This window comes from Uranotaenia lowii, chromosome 3, assembly GCF_029784155.1.
Source record: "Uranotaenia lowii strain MFRU-FL chromosome 3, ASM2978415v1, whole genome shotgun sequence".
Lineage (NCBI taxonomy): Eukaryota > Metazoa > Arthropoda > Insecta > Diptera > Culicidae > Uranotaenia > Uranotaenia lowii.
The window spans coordinates 6,530,890-6,548,230 of NC_073693.1; the positions used below are offsets into that span (position 1 = coordinate 6,530,890).

The 17,341-nt window shown below is 32.0% G+C and overlaps 1 protein-coding gene across 5 annotated transcripts in view; it reads left to right on the forward strand.

The window, feature by feature from the left end:
* Window positions 1-17,341, forward strand: part of LOC129758123 (BAI1-associated protein 3) — a 409,115-nt gene that overhangs the window by 132,956 nt on the left and 258,818 nt on the right. For all 5 annotated transcript variants that reach the window (XM_055755572.1, XM_055755575.1, XM_055755576.1 and 2 more), the window contains exon 3: window positions 1,112-1,454. In XM_055755572.1, the coding sequence (XP_055611547.1) occupies window positions 1,112-1,454 (343 nt within the window). The remainder of the gene's footprint in view (window positions 1-1,111; window positions 1,455-17,341) is intronic.

The following is a 17,341-nucleotide window of genomic DNA, read 5'->3' on the forward strand; positions in this document are numbered from 1 at the left end:
TGTCATTTTTGTCATTTTTGTCATTTTTGTCATTTTTGTCATTTTTGTCATTTTTGTCATTTTTGTCATTTTTGTCATTTTTGTCATTTTTGTCATTTTTGTCATTTTTGTCATTTTTGTCATTTTTGTCATTTTTGTCATTTTTGTCATTTTTGTCATTTTTGTCATTTTTGTCATTTTTGTCATTTTTGTCATTTTTGTCATTTTTGTCATTTTTGTCATTTTTGTCATTTTTGTCATTTTTGTCATTTTTGTCATTTTTGTCATTTTTGTCATTTTTGTCATTTTTGTCATTTTTGTCATTTTTGTCATTTTTGTCATTTTTGTCATTTTTGTCATTTTTGTCATTTTTGTCATTTTTGTCATTTTTGTCATTTTTGTCATTTTTGTCATTTTTGTCATTTTTGTCATTTTTGTCATTTTTGTCATTTTTGTCATTTTTGTCATTTTTGTCATTTTTGTCATTTTTGTCATTTTTGTCATTTTTGTCATTTTTGTCATTTTTGTCATTTTTGTCATTTTTGTCATTTTTGTCATTTTTGTCATTTTTGTCATTTTTGTCATTTTTGTCATTTTTGTCATTTTTGTCATTTTTGTCATTTTTGTCATTTTTGTCATTTTTGTCATTTTTTTCATTTTTCTTATTTTTGATTATGCTCTCAGGAGTATTAAATGATTCGTTGAATAAAATTAAGCTATGAGTCTTTCAGCTGAATTTAAATTCCAAATTTTGTTTGAAAAATAATCTGCTCGAGTCAATCTCTACATTTTCAAGTTTTTGAACTGTTTAAATTCCAACGAGAAATCTCTGCCTGATTCTTGTTGATTCAATCTTCTCGATTCACAACTTATTGGGTGAATGGGTCATTGAAACTGCAATAAGTCTCACATTTAATAATTTCATCTCCTTCACCCGAGTTACCACTGGACTGAACTGGACTGGAACAATCCAATAACCACCACAGCACTGGTAGAAGGAATAGTCAGTCGAGTCCAGTCCAGTCTAGTACAGTGCTTCTGCACGAGCTCTTCTAATTGAAGTGTCATCACCCAGGTCCTGCTAAATTCCAACGCTTCATCTTCGTTTCTTCTGCTTCCGTTCCATTTGCAGGCTATCCAAAAGTGGTCACACCCTCCGGACCAGGCGCATCGTTCGGAGGCGCCGGTGGAGCCACATCTACAGCATCTTCAGCAGCAGCAGCTGGGACCGGGGTTGGTGGACCCGGCGGAAGTCCCGGTGGATCGGGTGGACTCACTCCAGCTGGAACCCCTGCTGGTTCAATGCGGCGACAATCGTCGGCCCGCGGCTTGGATTCCCTGATCCCTCCCGGGCGAACCGGCTCTTTCCGAGGTCGAAACTCACCGATAAATCCGAACCCACCGGACAAACCGTCCTTCTCGGTGTGGAAGCGACGTCCCTCCTGGCCCGAAGTCGAAATCAAATCCTCGTCCGGGTAAGTAGGGTTTGGACCCTGGGTTTTTTCCCCTTCTTGAGCGTTGCTTTTGGAACGGATTTGTAGCTGATGGCGGTAGAAACCTAGGATTAGGTAACTGTTTTGGCCCCTAGCATCGTGGCGCAAAGATGATATTTGTGGCAACATCAAACCAGCTGTGCTAAGGCTTGATAGATATTTATAAGTTATTTGTGGAGCAGTAATTGAATCCAGAGCAATTTTATTAGATGCAACTACATAGATATCTTGTAAAAAAATCTCTTGCAGTTCAACACTAAATCTTTTATTCAATAGTTTGTGAGCAATCGTTGAAGGAAACATAATAAATTTTCGATACTTGATTCTCAAATCCAAATTTAAGTTAAACTTATAACCTCTTCTCGAAGGTTTAGAAGTAAGACAGGCATAAATTAGTTTGTTTCGAATGTACGGCTGTTTTTCAATCGATCTAAGAAACAACTCATGAAACGAACCAAACAACTTAACATTGCTACCCATTTATCAGGCTCATGCTACCGAAACCATCGATTATTCAGGAGCGGCCGGATCGCCCAAAATTTCATCGATTCGTGTCCAGAAAGGATTTCTCCTTCTAAATTCGATTCACCGGATTCACGAAACACCAATCCGAACCAACACGTGGGCGGACAAACCAATCTGGCCCCAGACCGGCCGCTGGCCCGACGCGTAGCTTTGATTCTGATGAATTCATGCCCAGATTAGATTTCTCGCATTTTCGGTTTGGTAGCCTCCGGCTGGCCGGCTCAACTTTTCCGACCTCCTACTATGTGGGGATTCATTCCGTTCAGTTCGAGAGTTCGGTCGAAAGAACGAGAAAAAACAATGTATTGGTGTAATTGTGGTCCATTCATGCTTGACCGGTTTTTGCCGTTATTCCAGGCTTAGCCGCATCCGATCCGAAGGGCTTTTAATGAGTGTGTTCGGTTTTCCTAAATAAATAATGCTAATGGCGTTCGGTGGAAAAACAAATACATTCTATCGGCGTTCTTCCCTTCTTGATTTCTCGATTGGAATTTCGAAAAAAAAAAAAAAGTAATCGTTCCTCACCGTTAGGATGGATTAGCTCGCAATTTATTTCTGGTTTTCGATTCATTCCAAACACTTTAACTGCATTATATCGGAAGACAAAACACTGAACAAATTTACGGAGAATCAGCCTTGAAATCTGATCCAGGAAACCAATTGGTAATGGGATGTGTTCCAATAAATTTGCATTCTAAAAACCTCAATCTCAGCCGTAGCTGGATAGGTAGGTACGTGCAGATTGTTTTTCCTCACCCTCTTGAGAAAAACGGATAATTCGGCTGAGTGGTGTTTCCACGTGGCTTACTTACGGATTGCGAGAAAAAATTGACCACTCGAGCAGAAAAATGAGCAACATCAATAAAAATCTGTGGACGTGCTTCGAGCGCCCATTGGTAGGCAGGCATCATGTGTTTTTGAGACTTTGGAAGCATCCCAAAGCACTTCATTGAAATAATGCCGATTTTTATTGTGATTATTCACAATAAAATTTGTGATTGAAAAATAAAGTTGGTGTTTTGTTTGAGGGTTATAAATTAGGAGATTGGAGTTTTGTGGTAATTAAACTTAATTAAATAGCTATAAAAGACTCATTCTAAGTTTCTAATTAAGAAGCTCGACCATTTGAAACATTTTTAGGGCCGCAATTGTTTTAGAAGGGCAAGTGGAGTAATTGCTCAATGAAATTGTAAAAATTTGTAAATTTATTTGTGTTTTTGTTTTCCTAATTAAGGAAAACAAATGAACAAGTTCCAAATAAAGCTTTAAAAATTTTCACAGTTTACTTAGAGGTAGGTTTGGCTTTGCATTTTCAGTTTCTAATAAAGTCATTCCCTGAATTTTTATGGAAGAAAAGTGTTAAAATCTTTAGAAACGGTGTGAGGTAATAAAAAAAATTAATTTGAATCAGCCATGAATTTCATCAGATTTCTAAATCTAATTTTAACTCCAAGACAGATTCTTAAGTTCCGAATATTCTGAATTTGAATTATGGAATCTTAATCAAACTCTTGATTCTTAATTCAAACTGTGAATTCTGATTCAGATTAATTTACCTATTACAGTAAGTTATTTAAAATATGAATCCTTAGAGTGAAATCTGGATCTCAGCGCAGGCATTCAATGTAGAAATAATTTCAGTGATATTTTCTTCCGCCAAATTTAATTTATTATCTCTAGTTTTATGATATGTTGTTTGAAAAATCTCGAACTATCATTTATGTATGTTTGTATGTCTGACTCATCAGAGTGGCTGGTAGGTCTTTTAGGGAAGATCTAAAGACCTCCGGCGCAAACCCGTCAGATAATGAAAAAAAATTCTAATAATAAATTAAATTTCTCGAGATACTCCGGCTGGCTTGAACCCACAATCCATCTTATATCAGTTTTCAGATCGCTAGATGCCCTGTCCAACCCCCTACTAATCCCTTTTTATAGAGTTAATCTATTTCAATATGGAATCAATTGAATAAATACATTTTGTCTTAGCAAGCCTTGGTCGAGTGCGGTCGTGTTTTTTCTTTGCTCGTTCAAATGTTTTGCGTTCTAGTTTTCTGACAGTGCAATAGGTATATGGAAGATTCATTTCAGTTTTTTTTGTCACCCAGCGTCGAAACCTTGGGAATTGATTGAACCATCGGATGCGACAATGTCGATGTTTTCGAAAACAAACCCGATTTACCCCCATCTAGAGACGGCAAGCTAAGGAATTTGGTCATGTTGTCGACCTTTGTTTGCTCAGAGTTGCCTGCGAAATTGGGTGTTGTGTTACTTTCACCTTAGCCGTAGATTGCTGTTTTGGTGAATCTTTATCGGATAACCCGGAACGCCTTGATCGTGGTTGAGTGCGGATGTGTTTTTCCTTCCGTGTCGTGACTTTTTTTTCGTTACGTTTTAAGCCTTTAAAAAGTTTAATGCAGTGGATTTTATTTCAAAGCATTGTTTTGGTTGCTACTAGTAACAGTTTTCAATCGAAGTTAGATAAGTGTTAATGAATATTACGAAAATTGATTTAAAAGAAATAGAAAACGAAGAATGGCGGTCGATAAAATTGTCATAAATCGTTTTGCGTTTGATAATCAGACACTGATGCGCATATGCACTCAAAGAAATGTTAATACAACTTAACGAATCATGCACTCAAAGAAATGTTTCAATTAAAATTATTAAATTTCCAATATTCCATTTTTTTTAATTCCATTTTTTTTTATTTATCTATCGTTAATTTATTTTATCATTATTTTCTCTTTTAATCTCTATTGTTCTCTATACTGGCCTCAATTGAATGTGACATGAAGAGTGATTCAATTGGTTCCATTTTGGGAACTCGAAAATGTTAAATGAAAATCCATCATTTCCGTGAAGAGGGGTTTAAAAAATCTTAAGTGACATGAAAAATGGTTGCAGAATCAGACATTCCGAATAAGTGAAATTGTGAGACCATTATCTACTACAAAGATCAAAATGAAATCCATCGCCCGACATGTCTTTTATTTTATTGAATTCAACATTGAATTCACATACTTCATTTTCATGATTACATAACAAAGCTTGGAACACATTCATACAAAAGAAACTTTGTCAATTGATAATAACCTGTAAGAAATTTTCAATCATTTGGGTTTTACTGATTAATTTTTAAAAAACTTCAATTAGTTTCAACTAAAGAAATTTATGGAATACATTAGATTCTAAAAATTTAAATTTTTTTTATCAAACGGTTAATAGTAGATATCAAGATTGAGAATCCTCATCCAAAACCTTTACAAAAAGACTTTCTCTCCTTTATGTTGTTTTACGAATTCTTACAAAATAAACCTTAATCACTTGTGTACTATGAATAACCAACTTTTTTGGTTGATTTGTTTTCTCCGTGCAATTACGAAATCAAACTGAGGCAAAGAGTTGAATTGCACCGATTAGTTTCCAAAAACGATCTTATTCAGTCATCACAATCTACATTACAAATCAAAAATTAAAAGGAACAAAAAGGAGAATTACTTCAGTCATTAGCAAAACTTTAATAATTTAAACATATTGTTCTAAATATATTCTTCGAAGTTTGATAGAAGCATCTTAAATTTAAAGGATCGTTTTTAAAAACACATTAGTGTATTAGGAACAAGAATTAGGAAAACAAGTTAGTTAAAAGAATATTTAAATACATTTTTTGCTTTACTTTTAACTTTTTATCACTGCCTCAAAGATAGAAATAGGAGTTTCCTTAAGAAAAATCTAGGAGTATAGAAGGTGTAGGAAACTTGATCGCACCATTCACCAAAATGGATCCTGATCTATATCCTTTCCCCTGCTAACAAAACCCTTCTCTTGGATATTTAAATACAGATTCGCAGACGTATAGACGGTTTCTATAGTTGGTGATATTGACTTACATTTGTTTCTGAATTTTTCGAAATTAATCTTTGGAATACAAAGGAACAAAAAGGTGTTAATTGATCCTATCAAGTATCCTACTAACAATCCCTCCTTCATCCCTCATTGATTACTAGGACGTGGCCGGCGCCGTTATTGATAATTTTCAAAAGGAGAGCATGAATTTTGTGCATTGTGAATGAACTGCTAGTCCCAAGCACCATTCTTTTGGCCATTGCACAAAACTGATGGCCTCGATCAATCACGGAGTAGCAACCATTGGCGAGGTAGAACTTGTTCTGCTTAGCCACGCCAGCGATCATGGAAGTTGAAGTGCGTAAGTTGAACAAAGTCTAATCTAATATGTTATCAGAAGTTTTAAATGAATTATCATATCTAAACACTTCAAGTTTAGTGATTTAAAGTGGATATGAGTAGTCAACTAGCTAAGCTAAGCTAAGGTAATATGGAATCAATTGAATAAACACATTTTTGATTGAAAGGATACTTATGTATCTTAAATCTCTCAAAAGGCTTCAGCAGTTTGTCTTGTTAGCCTTGTTAGGCTTGTTAGCAAGCCTTGAACTTAGAACTCTCGTTATGGTTATCGCTCGAATCGAAAAATTAACTTTTCCACACCACCATGAAACAACCGTTATTCCAACACCTCAATGAAGACACCAGTTTTGAATTTTAAACTGAATTTTTTCTTGTTGTAGTAATAAATCTCATCAATGAACGCCAATCACAAAATGAGGAAAAATTTCAGTCAACACATTTAAACAATCACGAAACTTTCTTCAGTCATGTACTGATACAAACCGACACACTCACTAAAAGCTTATAGTTTTGGGGCAATGTATTCAAAATCGCGAGACCGTTTGAGCCATTCCTGAAAATAATAATTTCTATACACATCCAGCCCCTCGGGAATAACATTTTAACACATTTCTTTGCAGAATTTCTACTTAAAACTATGAAATAAGTGATAATTATCGCGGACACGAAAAAAAGTTTAATGCTTTTTGGTCAACGCCTACCTCTCCAATTTCAAAACTTTAGAATTATCACGAAAATTATTGAAAAAGTTTCTCCAAATGATTTGAAGCCACGCTGGAATGGGTCATAGACATATTTATTATGAACTTCTTAAATCTGAACAAGCTTTCTATCGTCTGTAATCAACAAAAATGTTTCTCAATCAAAATCTCAATTTCGAAATTCAAATTTAGCCGAAAATAATAACAATACCAAAAATACATAAAAAAAATAAGAAAATTTATTTTTAAACCATTTTTTTACTTCTAATTATCACACAAACTCAAAAAATAATAAATTTTACTTAATTAAATTAAAATTAATCAACATTTTCAAAACGAATTAAAATGAATGTTTCAAACCAATGCCATTTCCGGTAAGTCATTGATACATCATTCCAAATGATGTACCTTATTCTAAACTAAAAATTAGCTTGAAAATTAATTCTAAGAATAACAAATTTGAAATCAATATTTCTGAAACATCAGAAAATGAATAGAAATTACGAATAAAAGCTTCAGACATAAGAATTATTGCACAGATATAGACTACATAGAATATAACGCCACTTAGAAAAAAAAACTGAATTTTCAAATAAATGTCAGATCACGTAAAAAATTAACCATGATAAAAAATTGTTGGAAAAATTATAATGATTTTTTTTTTATTTTTATATCATATTTTACAATTCTTTTCTTCATTTTCAATGGACTGGATTAGAAAAATCCACTGTAGTATCTTGAATTTGGAAAAAAATTATCACGATTAGAAATGAGAAATCTCGATCTGATGTGTTGAATGATTCAACTGAATCAAAGCAATCGAAAGACTCCTTTTAATTCAACCTCGGTATGGATCGTGGTACCGAGGTTGAATTAAAAGGAATCTGTCGAGAATTCGCGATTAGGAAAAAAAACAAACGAAGACAAACTTAAGAAAAATATTTTTCGCAAAATTCAAATAGTTTTACTTTACAATTCGTTTTTTTTAAATTAAACAAAATGTGAAGAAGAAAAAGATTAGTTTTTTTAGACTATAAAAGGATATTTTTCCATTAAACTCGTCCAATCATTTTAAAAGGATTTAAAAGAAAATTTTAATTAATAACTTATAGGAACTGAATTTTGATGCATATGATTGATTCGGTAGATTTAAGCGTCCCGAACTAAAATATTTTGTCAAATTTTGTCTATTACCTTGCATTTGGGTGATATGGAGTTTAAAGCTTTAAAATGTATCAGTTTTAAACGAAATCAATAATTCATAACTGATGAAGTAACAAATCTATGGTTACAGAAAAAATCTTATTCTAAATTTGTTTATTATGAATATAATAAATTTTCCTTAATCCAATTAAGGAACAATATTCCAAAGATGATGATGCACGATCTAAAAAGTTACAGTTTATAAAAATTTGGAAAAATTTATTACAAGTATTTCTGACATTACTGAATAAAATTTAAAAAAAATGCATTTAACAAATTTTGTTCAAACCTGCAAAACAATTAGATTTTTGCTTTAAAAATATGTAAAATTCAATTTGGTTTAAAACTTCATTAAAATGGGGAAAAGTACACAAATTGAAAACCTCTATAACGTTTTCGCAGAATTCAAAATTACTTGAAGTCTTGAGTAAAGGAGGAAACAGATTCATACCTTTATGTTTAGATCTTATGTTTTGTTTATAGTTTTGTCAAAATAATGCAGAAATTTCTAAAATGATTTTAAAATATTTGCAAAAGTTATTCAAAAAACAAAAGCTGAGAGTAAAATTGAATCTTTAGATTCAGGGCACCTTAATTAGTCAAAAATAGCTTTTAAATTCTTTGCACCTCGAAGGATGTTAATTTCGTGGCCTTATGTAATTTATCAAAAGGTTTTTGAAAGTTATGTTTAGCACTTAGAAGAACAAAAAACACAAAATAAATTGAAATTGAAATAGGTTTCTTGAAGAATATTTTTTATCAGCACAACTTTTTTGTAAATCAAAATTTTTAGTAAAAAAGATTTCAATTTGCTAATTCTGATGACCATCGTGAGTCATGATACATGGCTTCCAACTTGTTGATGTAGAAAAATAGTATTCGATGAATTAATTTTGAAGTTCAAATGTTTCAAATTCTGAATTTGTTTGGTTACACTTTAGAATAATGACTCATCCTAAAGACGAGATATGGGATTTGAATGTCAAGTTTAGAGTTTCAATTAGGGTGGTCTAACCGGTTTTACCGAAACCGGTAAAACCGGTAAAACCGTCCATTTTCCAATCCCGGAATACCGGCAATTGAGACGGTAAAAAACCGGTATTTCCGGTAAATTTTTCATTATTCTTTTGCATTGAAATAAAATTGACACAGCTAAATGTTTTCTTTTACCAAATATGTATGAATGCAAATACTCAAATTTTGTTCAATCAGCTTCAAAATCTATGCTCAATAAACCTTACTGCAAGGTATATGTGATATTTGATTGTTGCCAAAACTTGTCGATGTAACTTTTTGTATTAAAGCTATAATGGCCTTCAAAAGAGCATTGACAAGCTGCCATGTCTCTCTTAGAAGATATTTCTTCATGAAACTTTACACATTTCAGTTCAGCTAACGCAACTAACGCAGCTAACGAACTAACGCTCCACAACATTTAAAGACTGTTCAAGTGTACAATGCCTGGAAGAAAATACAGCTACAAGAAATTTAGGATTGCTTCACAATATTCACTGTATTTTTCATTGAAAATCTGGTATTTGGTCAAGAGATGCAAAAATGATTTATCTATAAACAGGCCAAGTTTATCAAAACCGTTCTAAGCGGTGCCGAGCCTTCACAAATTTAAAATTAAAAACCAAAAATGTTGAAAACTGATTAAAAATTTCCTACTATGTTTTAAAACATTAAATTTTTCAAAACGTATTATAATAAGAGTCAGTAGTTAAACACATGTTCAAATGTTTGTAAGAAATTTATCTATCAATATTTTCAACGTAATTGATGGAATTCTGTTGTTTTTATTTTTAACGCTGTTGAAGCATTTTCTTTTTCCAGACAAAGCAGTAACAAAGTTTTTATAAATTTGCAACAGTATTATAATAAAATACGTATGGATCAGATCCAAACAACTATATTTATTGCTGAATTTTTACTAGATTTTGAATAGATTTTTATTCCTGTTTGTTCGTTTCAATGTTAGAAAATCAAACTGAATACGATCACGACCTAAGTTGCGTTGAAAACATTCGTATTTTAGACACCCAAAATTTGAAATTCTGAGTCAACCAGAAACTTTGTCACAGAGTTTTGTGTTTTGCTTAGTTTTATTTTACCGTAAAATCTTTTTGTATGTCTAAATATATATGTTTTGTAAATCATTTTCATGAAAGACGTTTTAAAACTTTTGCTAAATCTGTAAAATCTGTTCTTAAATCTGAATACTGTATTTTAGAGTATAGGACAAAAATTTGTTGAAAACTATATGAAACTTCTTTAATTTTTGCACCCTCACAGCGAAATTATAATAATGAAATAAAGATGATAAATATTATGATTATCATGAGGATGATGATAGATTTTCGACAAAGGGATAATTTAATGACTCAATACCATATTTTTCAATCAAAAATGTTGCTGAATCCATCACGTTGTAAATTCTGAGCATTTAATGCCATTACTACTGCAATTAGACGAAACTTTTTCATGAATTGGATATGCTTTGAAAAATACCGGTTTTACCGGTTTTATCGGTTTTATAAATTACGAATACCGAAATACCGGATTTGGAAAAAACCGGTAAATCCGACCACCCTAGTTTCAATGCTAAAGGTTGATTGAATTACAAATCAAAATCAACAATTAATAACTAGTTTCAATTCGTGAACGGCATAGATGTATGTCGTAAAATAAAATGTGTCAAGCCAAGGTTTATTTAAGATGAATTTCCGCCGGAGGCGAGAAAAATTTCTGACTTTCTTGTTAACACTTATTTAACACTTTTCAGGATCAAGTAATTTCTCTTTTCTATTTAGAAAATTTTACTTGGGAAAAATCTTCATGGGGGGAGTTAAACCCCTAAATCCCCCCACCCCCCCGTTCGCACGGCCTTGCTCACAGAACAAAACCTACTGGAATGAGTAGAATCAAACAAATTTAATGGAATTCAAATTATAAAACCCGATTTAATTCACTTGACAGTCGATTTTAGCCTTTCTTAAAGGCTGTTTCGATACATTTGTCCTAAAATTAAAAATGAATTATAGATTTATATGTGGTCATATTTGAAATTTATGTCAGTTGTGTAAATTTGGTAAAGTATGTTTTGATAAATTTTGTATAATTTGCATTTTGAATTGTAATTCTTATCTTTTTTTTTCTATTTTTTTTTTTTTTGGTATTTGAGCATTATTATGCTTATTATTATTTTTGTCTAATTTACAATGACAATGTAATGAAAAAATTGGCAAAATTCACACTATTGACAATTGACATCACTCAAAATTGACAAAAATGACAACCTTGAAAAAAAAATCCCAAATTGGACAAAATTTCAATGTTGACACAAATAACAGAATTGACAAGAATGGCCTAAATTACCAAAACGAAAAAAAAAATGACGGAAGAGACAAAAAAGGAAAAAAAACGACAAAACGACAGAGATGACAAAAATCACAAAAAGTGAAAAAAATGATAAAAATAATATATATTTGAAAACTGATAAATTAAAAAAAAATATGACAAAACTGCCAAAAATTCTCCAACGACAAACTCACAAAATAAACATACTTGCAAAATTGACAAATGAAAAATTTAAAAATTCACAAAATTTGTAAAGCTGACTTATTTTATAAAATTAAGTAAACTCAAAAAAATCGTATTATTCAATCTAGTTTATATTGTAAACTTTGCTAATTTTGGGTAACCCATTTCTGCTATTTTTATTCCACAAAACTGAAACAATTTCCCCGAAGATCACAATCAATTTTGACCATGGTTATTGATTTTCTTTTTTTAAGTGGGGAAATGCCCTACTAGTTAAAAGGGAAATTATAACGAATTTGAAAAAAAAAACAATTTAAACCAAATTAAATTTATTTATATTAGTTTTATATTAGTATTCACTAATTTCTGATATGAAAAAAAACCTTTTAAAAATTTACTTTAGTAATATGATAAAAATATATAATTCTATCTTTTCAAATTTTTAAGAAATGTAGAATTTAATCATTGATCTCAGGAATTACAATATCTAGGCAAAATATTATTTTTTGATTAAATGGTGGATGATAAACAGATTTAGAATCCTGTTTTTTTTGTAGGTTTATTTGTTAATCAGTTTTTTACATGGATTTCACTCAAATCTGATGCATTCTTAAAACTTTTAAACACTATATCATCAATACTACTTTTCCAAATCAATTATTTTAACACAGGCTCCAGAAATCCTGTTTTCTTCCCTTCATACTGTTGAAATACTAATCATATTCATCTTCATATTTTCCAAACAAATTCACTAAACTTTGTAGCCCAATAATGATTTTTCAATGATTTTTATAAATAAGTTTTTTTGTTTTTCAATTCTGAAATTTGAATTTGAATACTTGATCTTGTTAAAAGCCTGAAAATCTAAATTTTAATTTGAGAAAATCATTGTTTTGTGCTTCCCGGGATCCCATGACTTAAGCGGTGAAAACATATTTCAAGCTTAAAATTTTAACCTTTAAAACTTGCGTTTGAAAATTTAAAAAATATTTCACTTATTTTCATCATTTGAAATCTTCTTTTTTCAATCGAACTTTTTTTTTATTATTCTATTGAAATTTCGAAAAATGATACGAAGTAGCTACTATAAAGCTTAATTTTAATGCGAAATGTAAACGAAATCAATACTTGCTTTGTGCTTTCAATATTAAAAACAAAACAGGAAATTTCATATTTTGATTTTTATCAGATATTGATAATTCTAGAAACTAAACTTTCTAACCAATAACAAGCTATCAATGATAAGTTGAACATGTATAATAAATTTCTGAAGTTATTTTTGTGAATTTCAAAAATGAACTATTTTACTTTGATAACTGGAAGAATTAGAGAATACATTAATCTCTGACTTTGATAACTGGGTGTTTCGAAAATATTTATTTTAAATTTGTAGAATGGATTGTTTCTCTGGATAAGGAATATCATATTTATTATTGATTTACCGGAAAACGCACTGATTTGAAACTTGGATTCTGATTTATTTTGAATTGTAACAGTAAAATTTATCAACCATCCGAGTTCGTGTGAAGTTCATAAGTTGTAAAATGGTTTTAAAAATCAATTTCCTGATTTTTTGTGCATTTTTGGTATTGTTATTATTTCTAGCTGAATTTGAATTTCGAATCTCCTTCCTTCGCAAGGGCCTGCTTAGGCTAACAACCTACTGCTCCCTATTTGTTAAGGTTTTACAGAATCCGAAAGAAATGACCGACCTGGAACTTTGGCGAGGACTTTTAGCATGAAAACACGGACACGAATTGGAACTTGGAACGTTTTAATCCTTGTTCAACAAGGCAAGCTGACTCAAGCTTGAAATTTTGGGATTCCATCAAACTTTCAAAACTGCAAAACTTTCCAAAATATCTTATTTTGAACATAACTCAAAAAAACTCAACTATTTTTTTTTTTATTCCATTTTTGGATTGCGCGCCTAATTTCACATAAGAAATATGAATCAGTCGATAAAGATAATATTTTTTAATTTGTAAACTAGTGTTAGGGTAAATGTACCCAATCTTGGCCCCTAAGGCATGGTTGACTAGATTTCCGATGATTGTAGTCTTCCTGTAATGTGTACCTTCAAAAGTCATTCGACAAATATGATTGCTTACTAGCCTGAAAGGCAGTAAAAATTTGTCCTTGCTTGAAAGCGATTGATCATTTGAGATAAACCTGATCAAACTATTGATTGAAATGCTCCTTATTTTAGCCACCGCGCCGAATTTTGGCCCTAAATGAGTTCCTTAAATTGGCCGTCTCTAGAAAAAACTCGCCTCACTGATACAACAACAGCCCCCACGAATTCTTTGAAAATATCCCGGAAGGAAGCACAACAATGTTCTGTACTGTTTTCAAAAAGTCGGAAGTACGAAATGTTAATCAACTTTTACAATTGATATTTGCATGTAGAATTTTAATCTTACGTAAAAAAGCATTTAAGCATTTAAACTTTTCTTGTTTTGTTTATGATGTTTGTTTTTTTGTCACATCGGCTTTTTTACACGTTGAAATTTTTTTATTTATTTTTTTTTTTGGTCTTTTGTTTGCATTTGTTTTTGAATTTTATGAAATTTCATATTTATGCCAAATTTGAGTACTTTTTTTTAAATTTGTTTTGTTATTGTTGTTGTTATTTATCTCTATTAAAGAACGTTAAGACAGATTTATGGTGCTTGTCTATATTGTATTGATTCCGTTATAAAACCGTTCGATTTTGGCACATTGGATGTTGCCAAAATCGAACGTTTCCAAAATTAAATGTTGCCAAAATCGAATGTTGCCAAAATCGAATGTTGCCAAAATTGAATATTGCCAAAATCGAACGGGGTCTGTACATACTGATCATGGATTAAAGCCCCTAATAATTTTCAAATGTCATTTGGTTAAATGGCTTGCGATCTTATGCCCATTTAGTGCAATTTTATTTTCTTTAAACAGATTTAAAAAATCAAAAATAATGGTGAAAAAAAACAATGCTGGAGTCGAGGAATTCGATTGACGATGGATTGATTTCCCATTTCATATTTAAGCTCTGGTTTCCAAAGATATATGTTTCCGAAGATGATAAATGATTTACATTTTAAATTTGAAGTTAATTTCTAAGTTATATAAAAAAATGTGTTCTTTATTAAAATTTTTGGTTTTTAGGCGCTTTATTCTCAATCAAAATATTTGTTTTATATATTTTGATTTTTTTTTTCAATTTTTGTTCTGAATATATACACTTTTTTTCATCCTTCTTTATTGTGTTAGGATACAAAAAACAAAAAATATAAATGCTCAATCCTACATAGAACATCTTGATGGAATAGTTTGTTAGAGTAGATGCACCAATTTGGATTATGAGTTCTGCTTTGAATCAAGAATAATTTATGTTCTTCGGTGAATGAAAATCTGTTATATGCTCATCATCAGACAAACAGTTGAACTGCAGAGTCTCCACAACTTCCCGAGCAGCGTCCGCAGCAGTTCTGAATCTATAATGTGCACCCGTCGTGTTGAACGGGCGCCAAATTTGGAAATCATCACTTGGTACTAACTAGAGTTTCACATCTCCATTCAGTCTAGCTACAACTAGAATTGGCCAGCGAAAGCTGGCACGGGTCCAACATAATTTTCACCTGTTGCGCGTATTGGATTTCATTTCGAATGGTGTTAAAGAAGTCCCGTCGGGTGAATGCAAATGGACTGCTAGTGCAGCAAATCGATGTGGTTGATGATTAGCCCGAACATATTTTCAATCGTCCGTCGAGTTGAACTGATGATCAATAGAAGAAGGATTTAGATTCAAAAGCGTTCATAAATCAATCATTGATATTGTTCAATGCATCAAACATCATCATCCAACCCACATATATGTATTTGATTGACTTTTCCGGATCAAAAATTCTTCCACCAGAGAATTCAATTTATTTACATTTCAGTTTTTCATCGGAGCTTGTCAACAAGTAATTAATTATACAATCATTGCACATTAATCCAATCGGCAGCGATGAACCATGCAAATTGATTTGCAGCTTTAAAAAATCTCTCGGGCTTTCCCCAGAAAAACACAACAAATCAAACTTCGATGTACGAATACCTAGGTGCCTACATAAAAGTAAAACATGCTTCTCACCAATTGACAAATGAGCCATCAATGCAGTTGTGTCATGGCGTGGACTGTTGGGGATTGGCCCAGTGCCAGGTGCCAGGGAAGGCTGCTCAATCGGTTAGTAGCTCGGTCAGTTGTTGAAAATTGATGACATCCCACACACTCTTTGATCAAACTTCATCAATATCCGAGAGCTCATCACCAAAGGTGGGGGGAAAGTGCTCCCTGCTAAGTGTGTGTTTGTGTCCTTCTGTTGTTTACATCCAAACCGAGCGAATGACAGCAGCAGGAAGGAGGACGTGCACACACCACCACCCGCAATTTGGTCAGTTTTATGTCGTTCTAACAGCACGTGTCAACGTGATGGAAAATTACTCCAATTATCACAATTTTTAATTTGATATAATGATCAAAGGTCAGAATTTTCAAGTCAAAATAAAAAAAAAAATTTAGCATTTCAAACGCTAGGATTGGAGTATAATAAAATCCTAACAAGTTAATATGTATTTTGATAACTTGATCTACAAATATAAAAAATCAGGCATCAGTCAACAATTTGTTTTAGGAATTTTTTTATATCATTTACATCCTGAATTATAATGATTGAAATTTGATTTTGTTTGTGACCTTTGTTTGGATAATTTTTTTTTGTTTCGATTATAGTCGTTTTACCATCTTTATGGCATTCGCGACTTTATCAACGTAACAGTTGGCGGATCGTTATTGAAAAACTTATCCAGTACAACTGTGTTCGATGTTTACTCTTGGGCTCGAACTCGCGGACATCGGCTCAGGAGACAACAGACTTGCCAACTGAGCTATATCACAAGCCCAAAGTTTGGATAATAAGGCTATGATCATTTAGTATCCGGGCAGTTACAAATGATTGTATTTTAAAAACTATTAATTTGATCGAAAAACTTTCTATGGAGGAAATGAAGGTGTTAATATGACATTTAATATAAAAATATAAAAAAAAATATTTATCAATGATTTCAAGAAATAGTCTTACTTTTTCATAAAATCTCTTTTTTATCTTTGCACACTTTTTTCAGTCATGTATTGATATATTATTTTTATCACAGAAGTTAAACCTTTGCAAAATCATGATATTTTACACAAACTCACCTGGAAAAAGCAATTGAAATCTGGTTGGAACCTTTTCATGAGTAGGCATCTCGGAAAATTTGATCTCTTAAATCCGGTTTTAACATAAATTTCTTCGTCCATCAGGCCACATCTGTCACATTGCGTAAAAACCGGTTGCACATATTGCAATCTAAGGAACTGTTCACTATTGGTTCTTTACTTGGTGTCTACTAGTCAGACAACACTTTTCGACTGCCGGAAATGGATTAATTGCATTATTTAAGGGGTCTGCATTCAGTTATCCTCAATAACCATAAACTTTTTACCATATTTAAGATCAAGGGTTCCATTCCAATGCTTGATTTGAACTTCGTGTGGATTCTAGAGTGGCTTCTTATACATCTTAACCATTCGGTCCAAAAAAGAATCAGAAAAAAAATTGACAGTTTATGAGTTTTCAAGTCGACAATAAAGAATTTTCGAGGCGCAAAATGCGCAAAAGG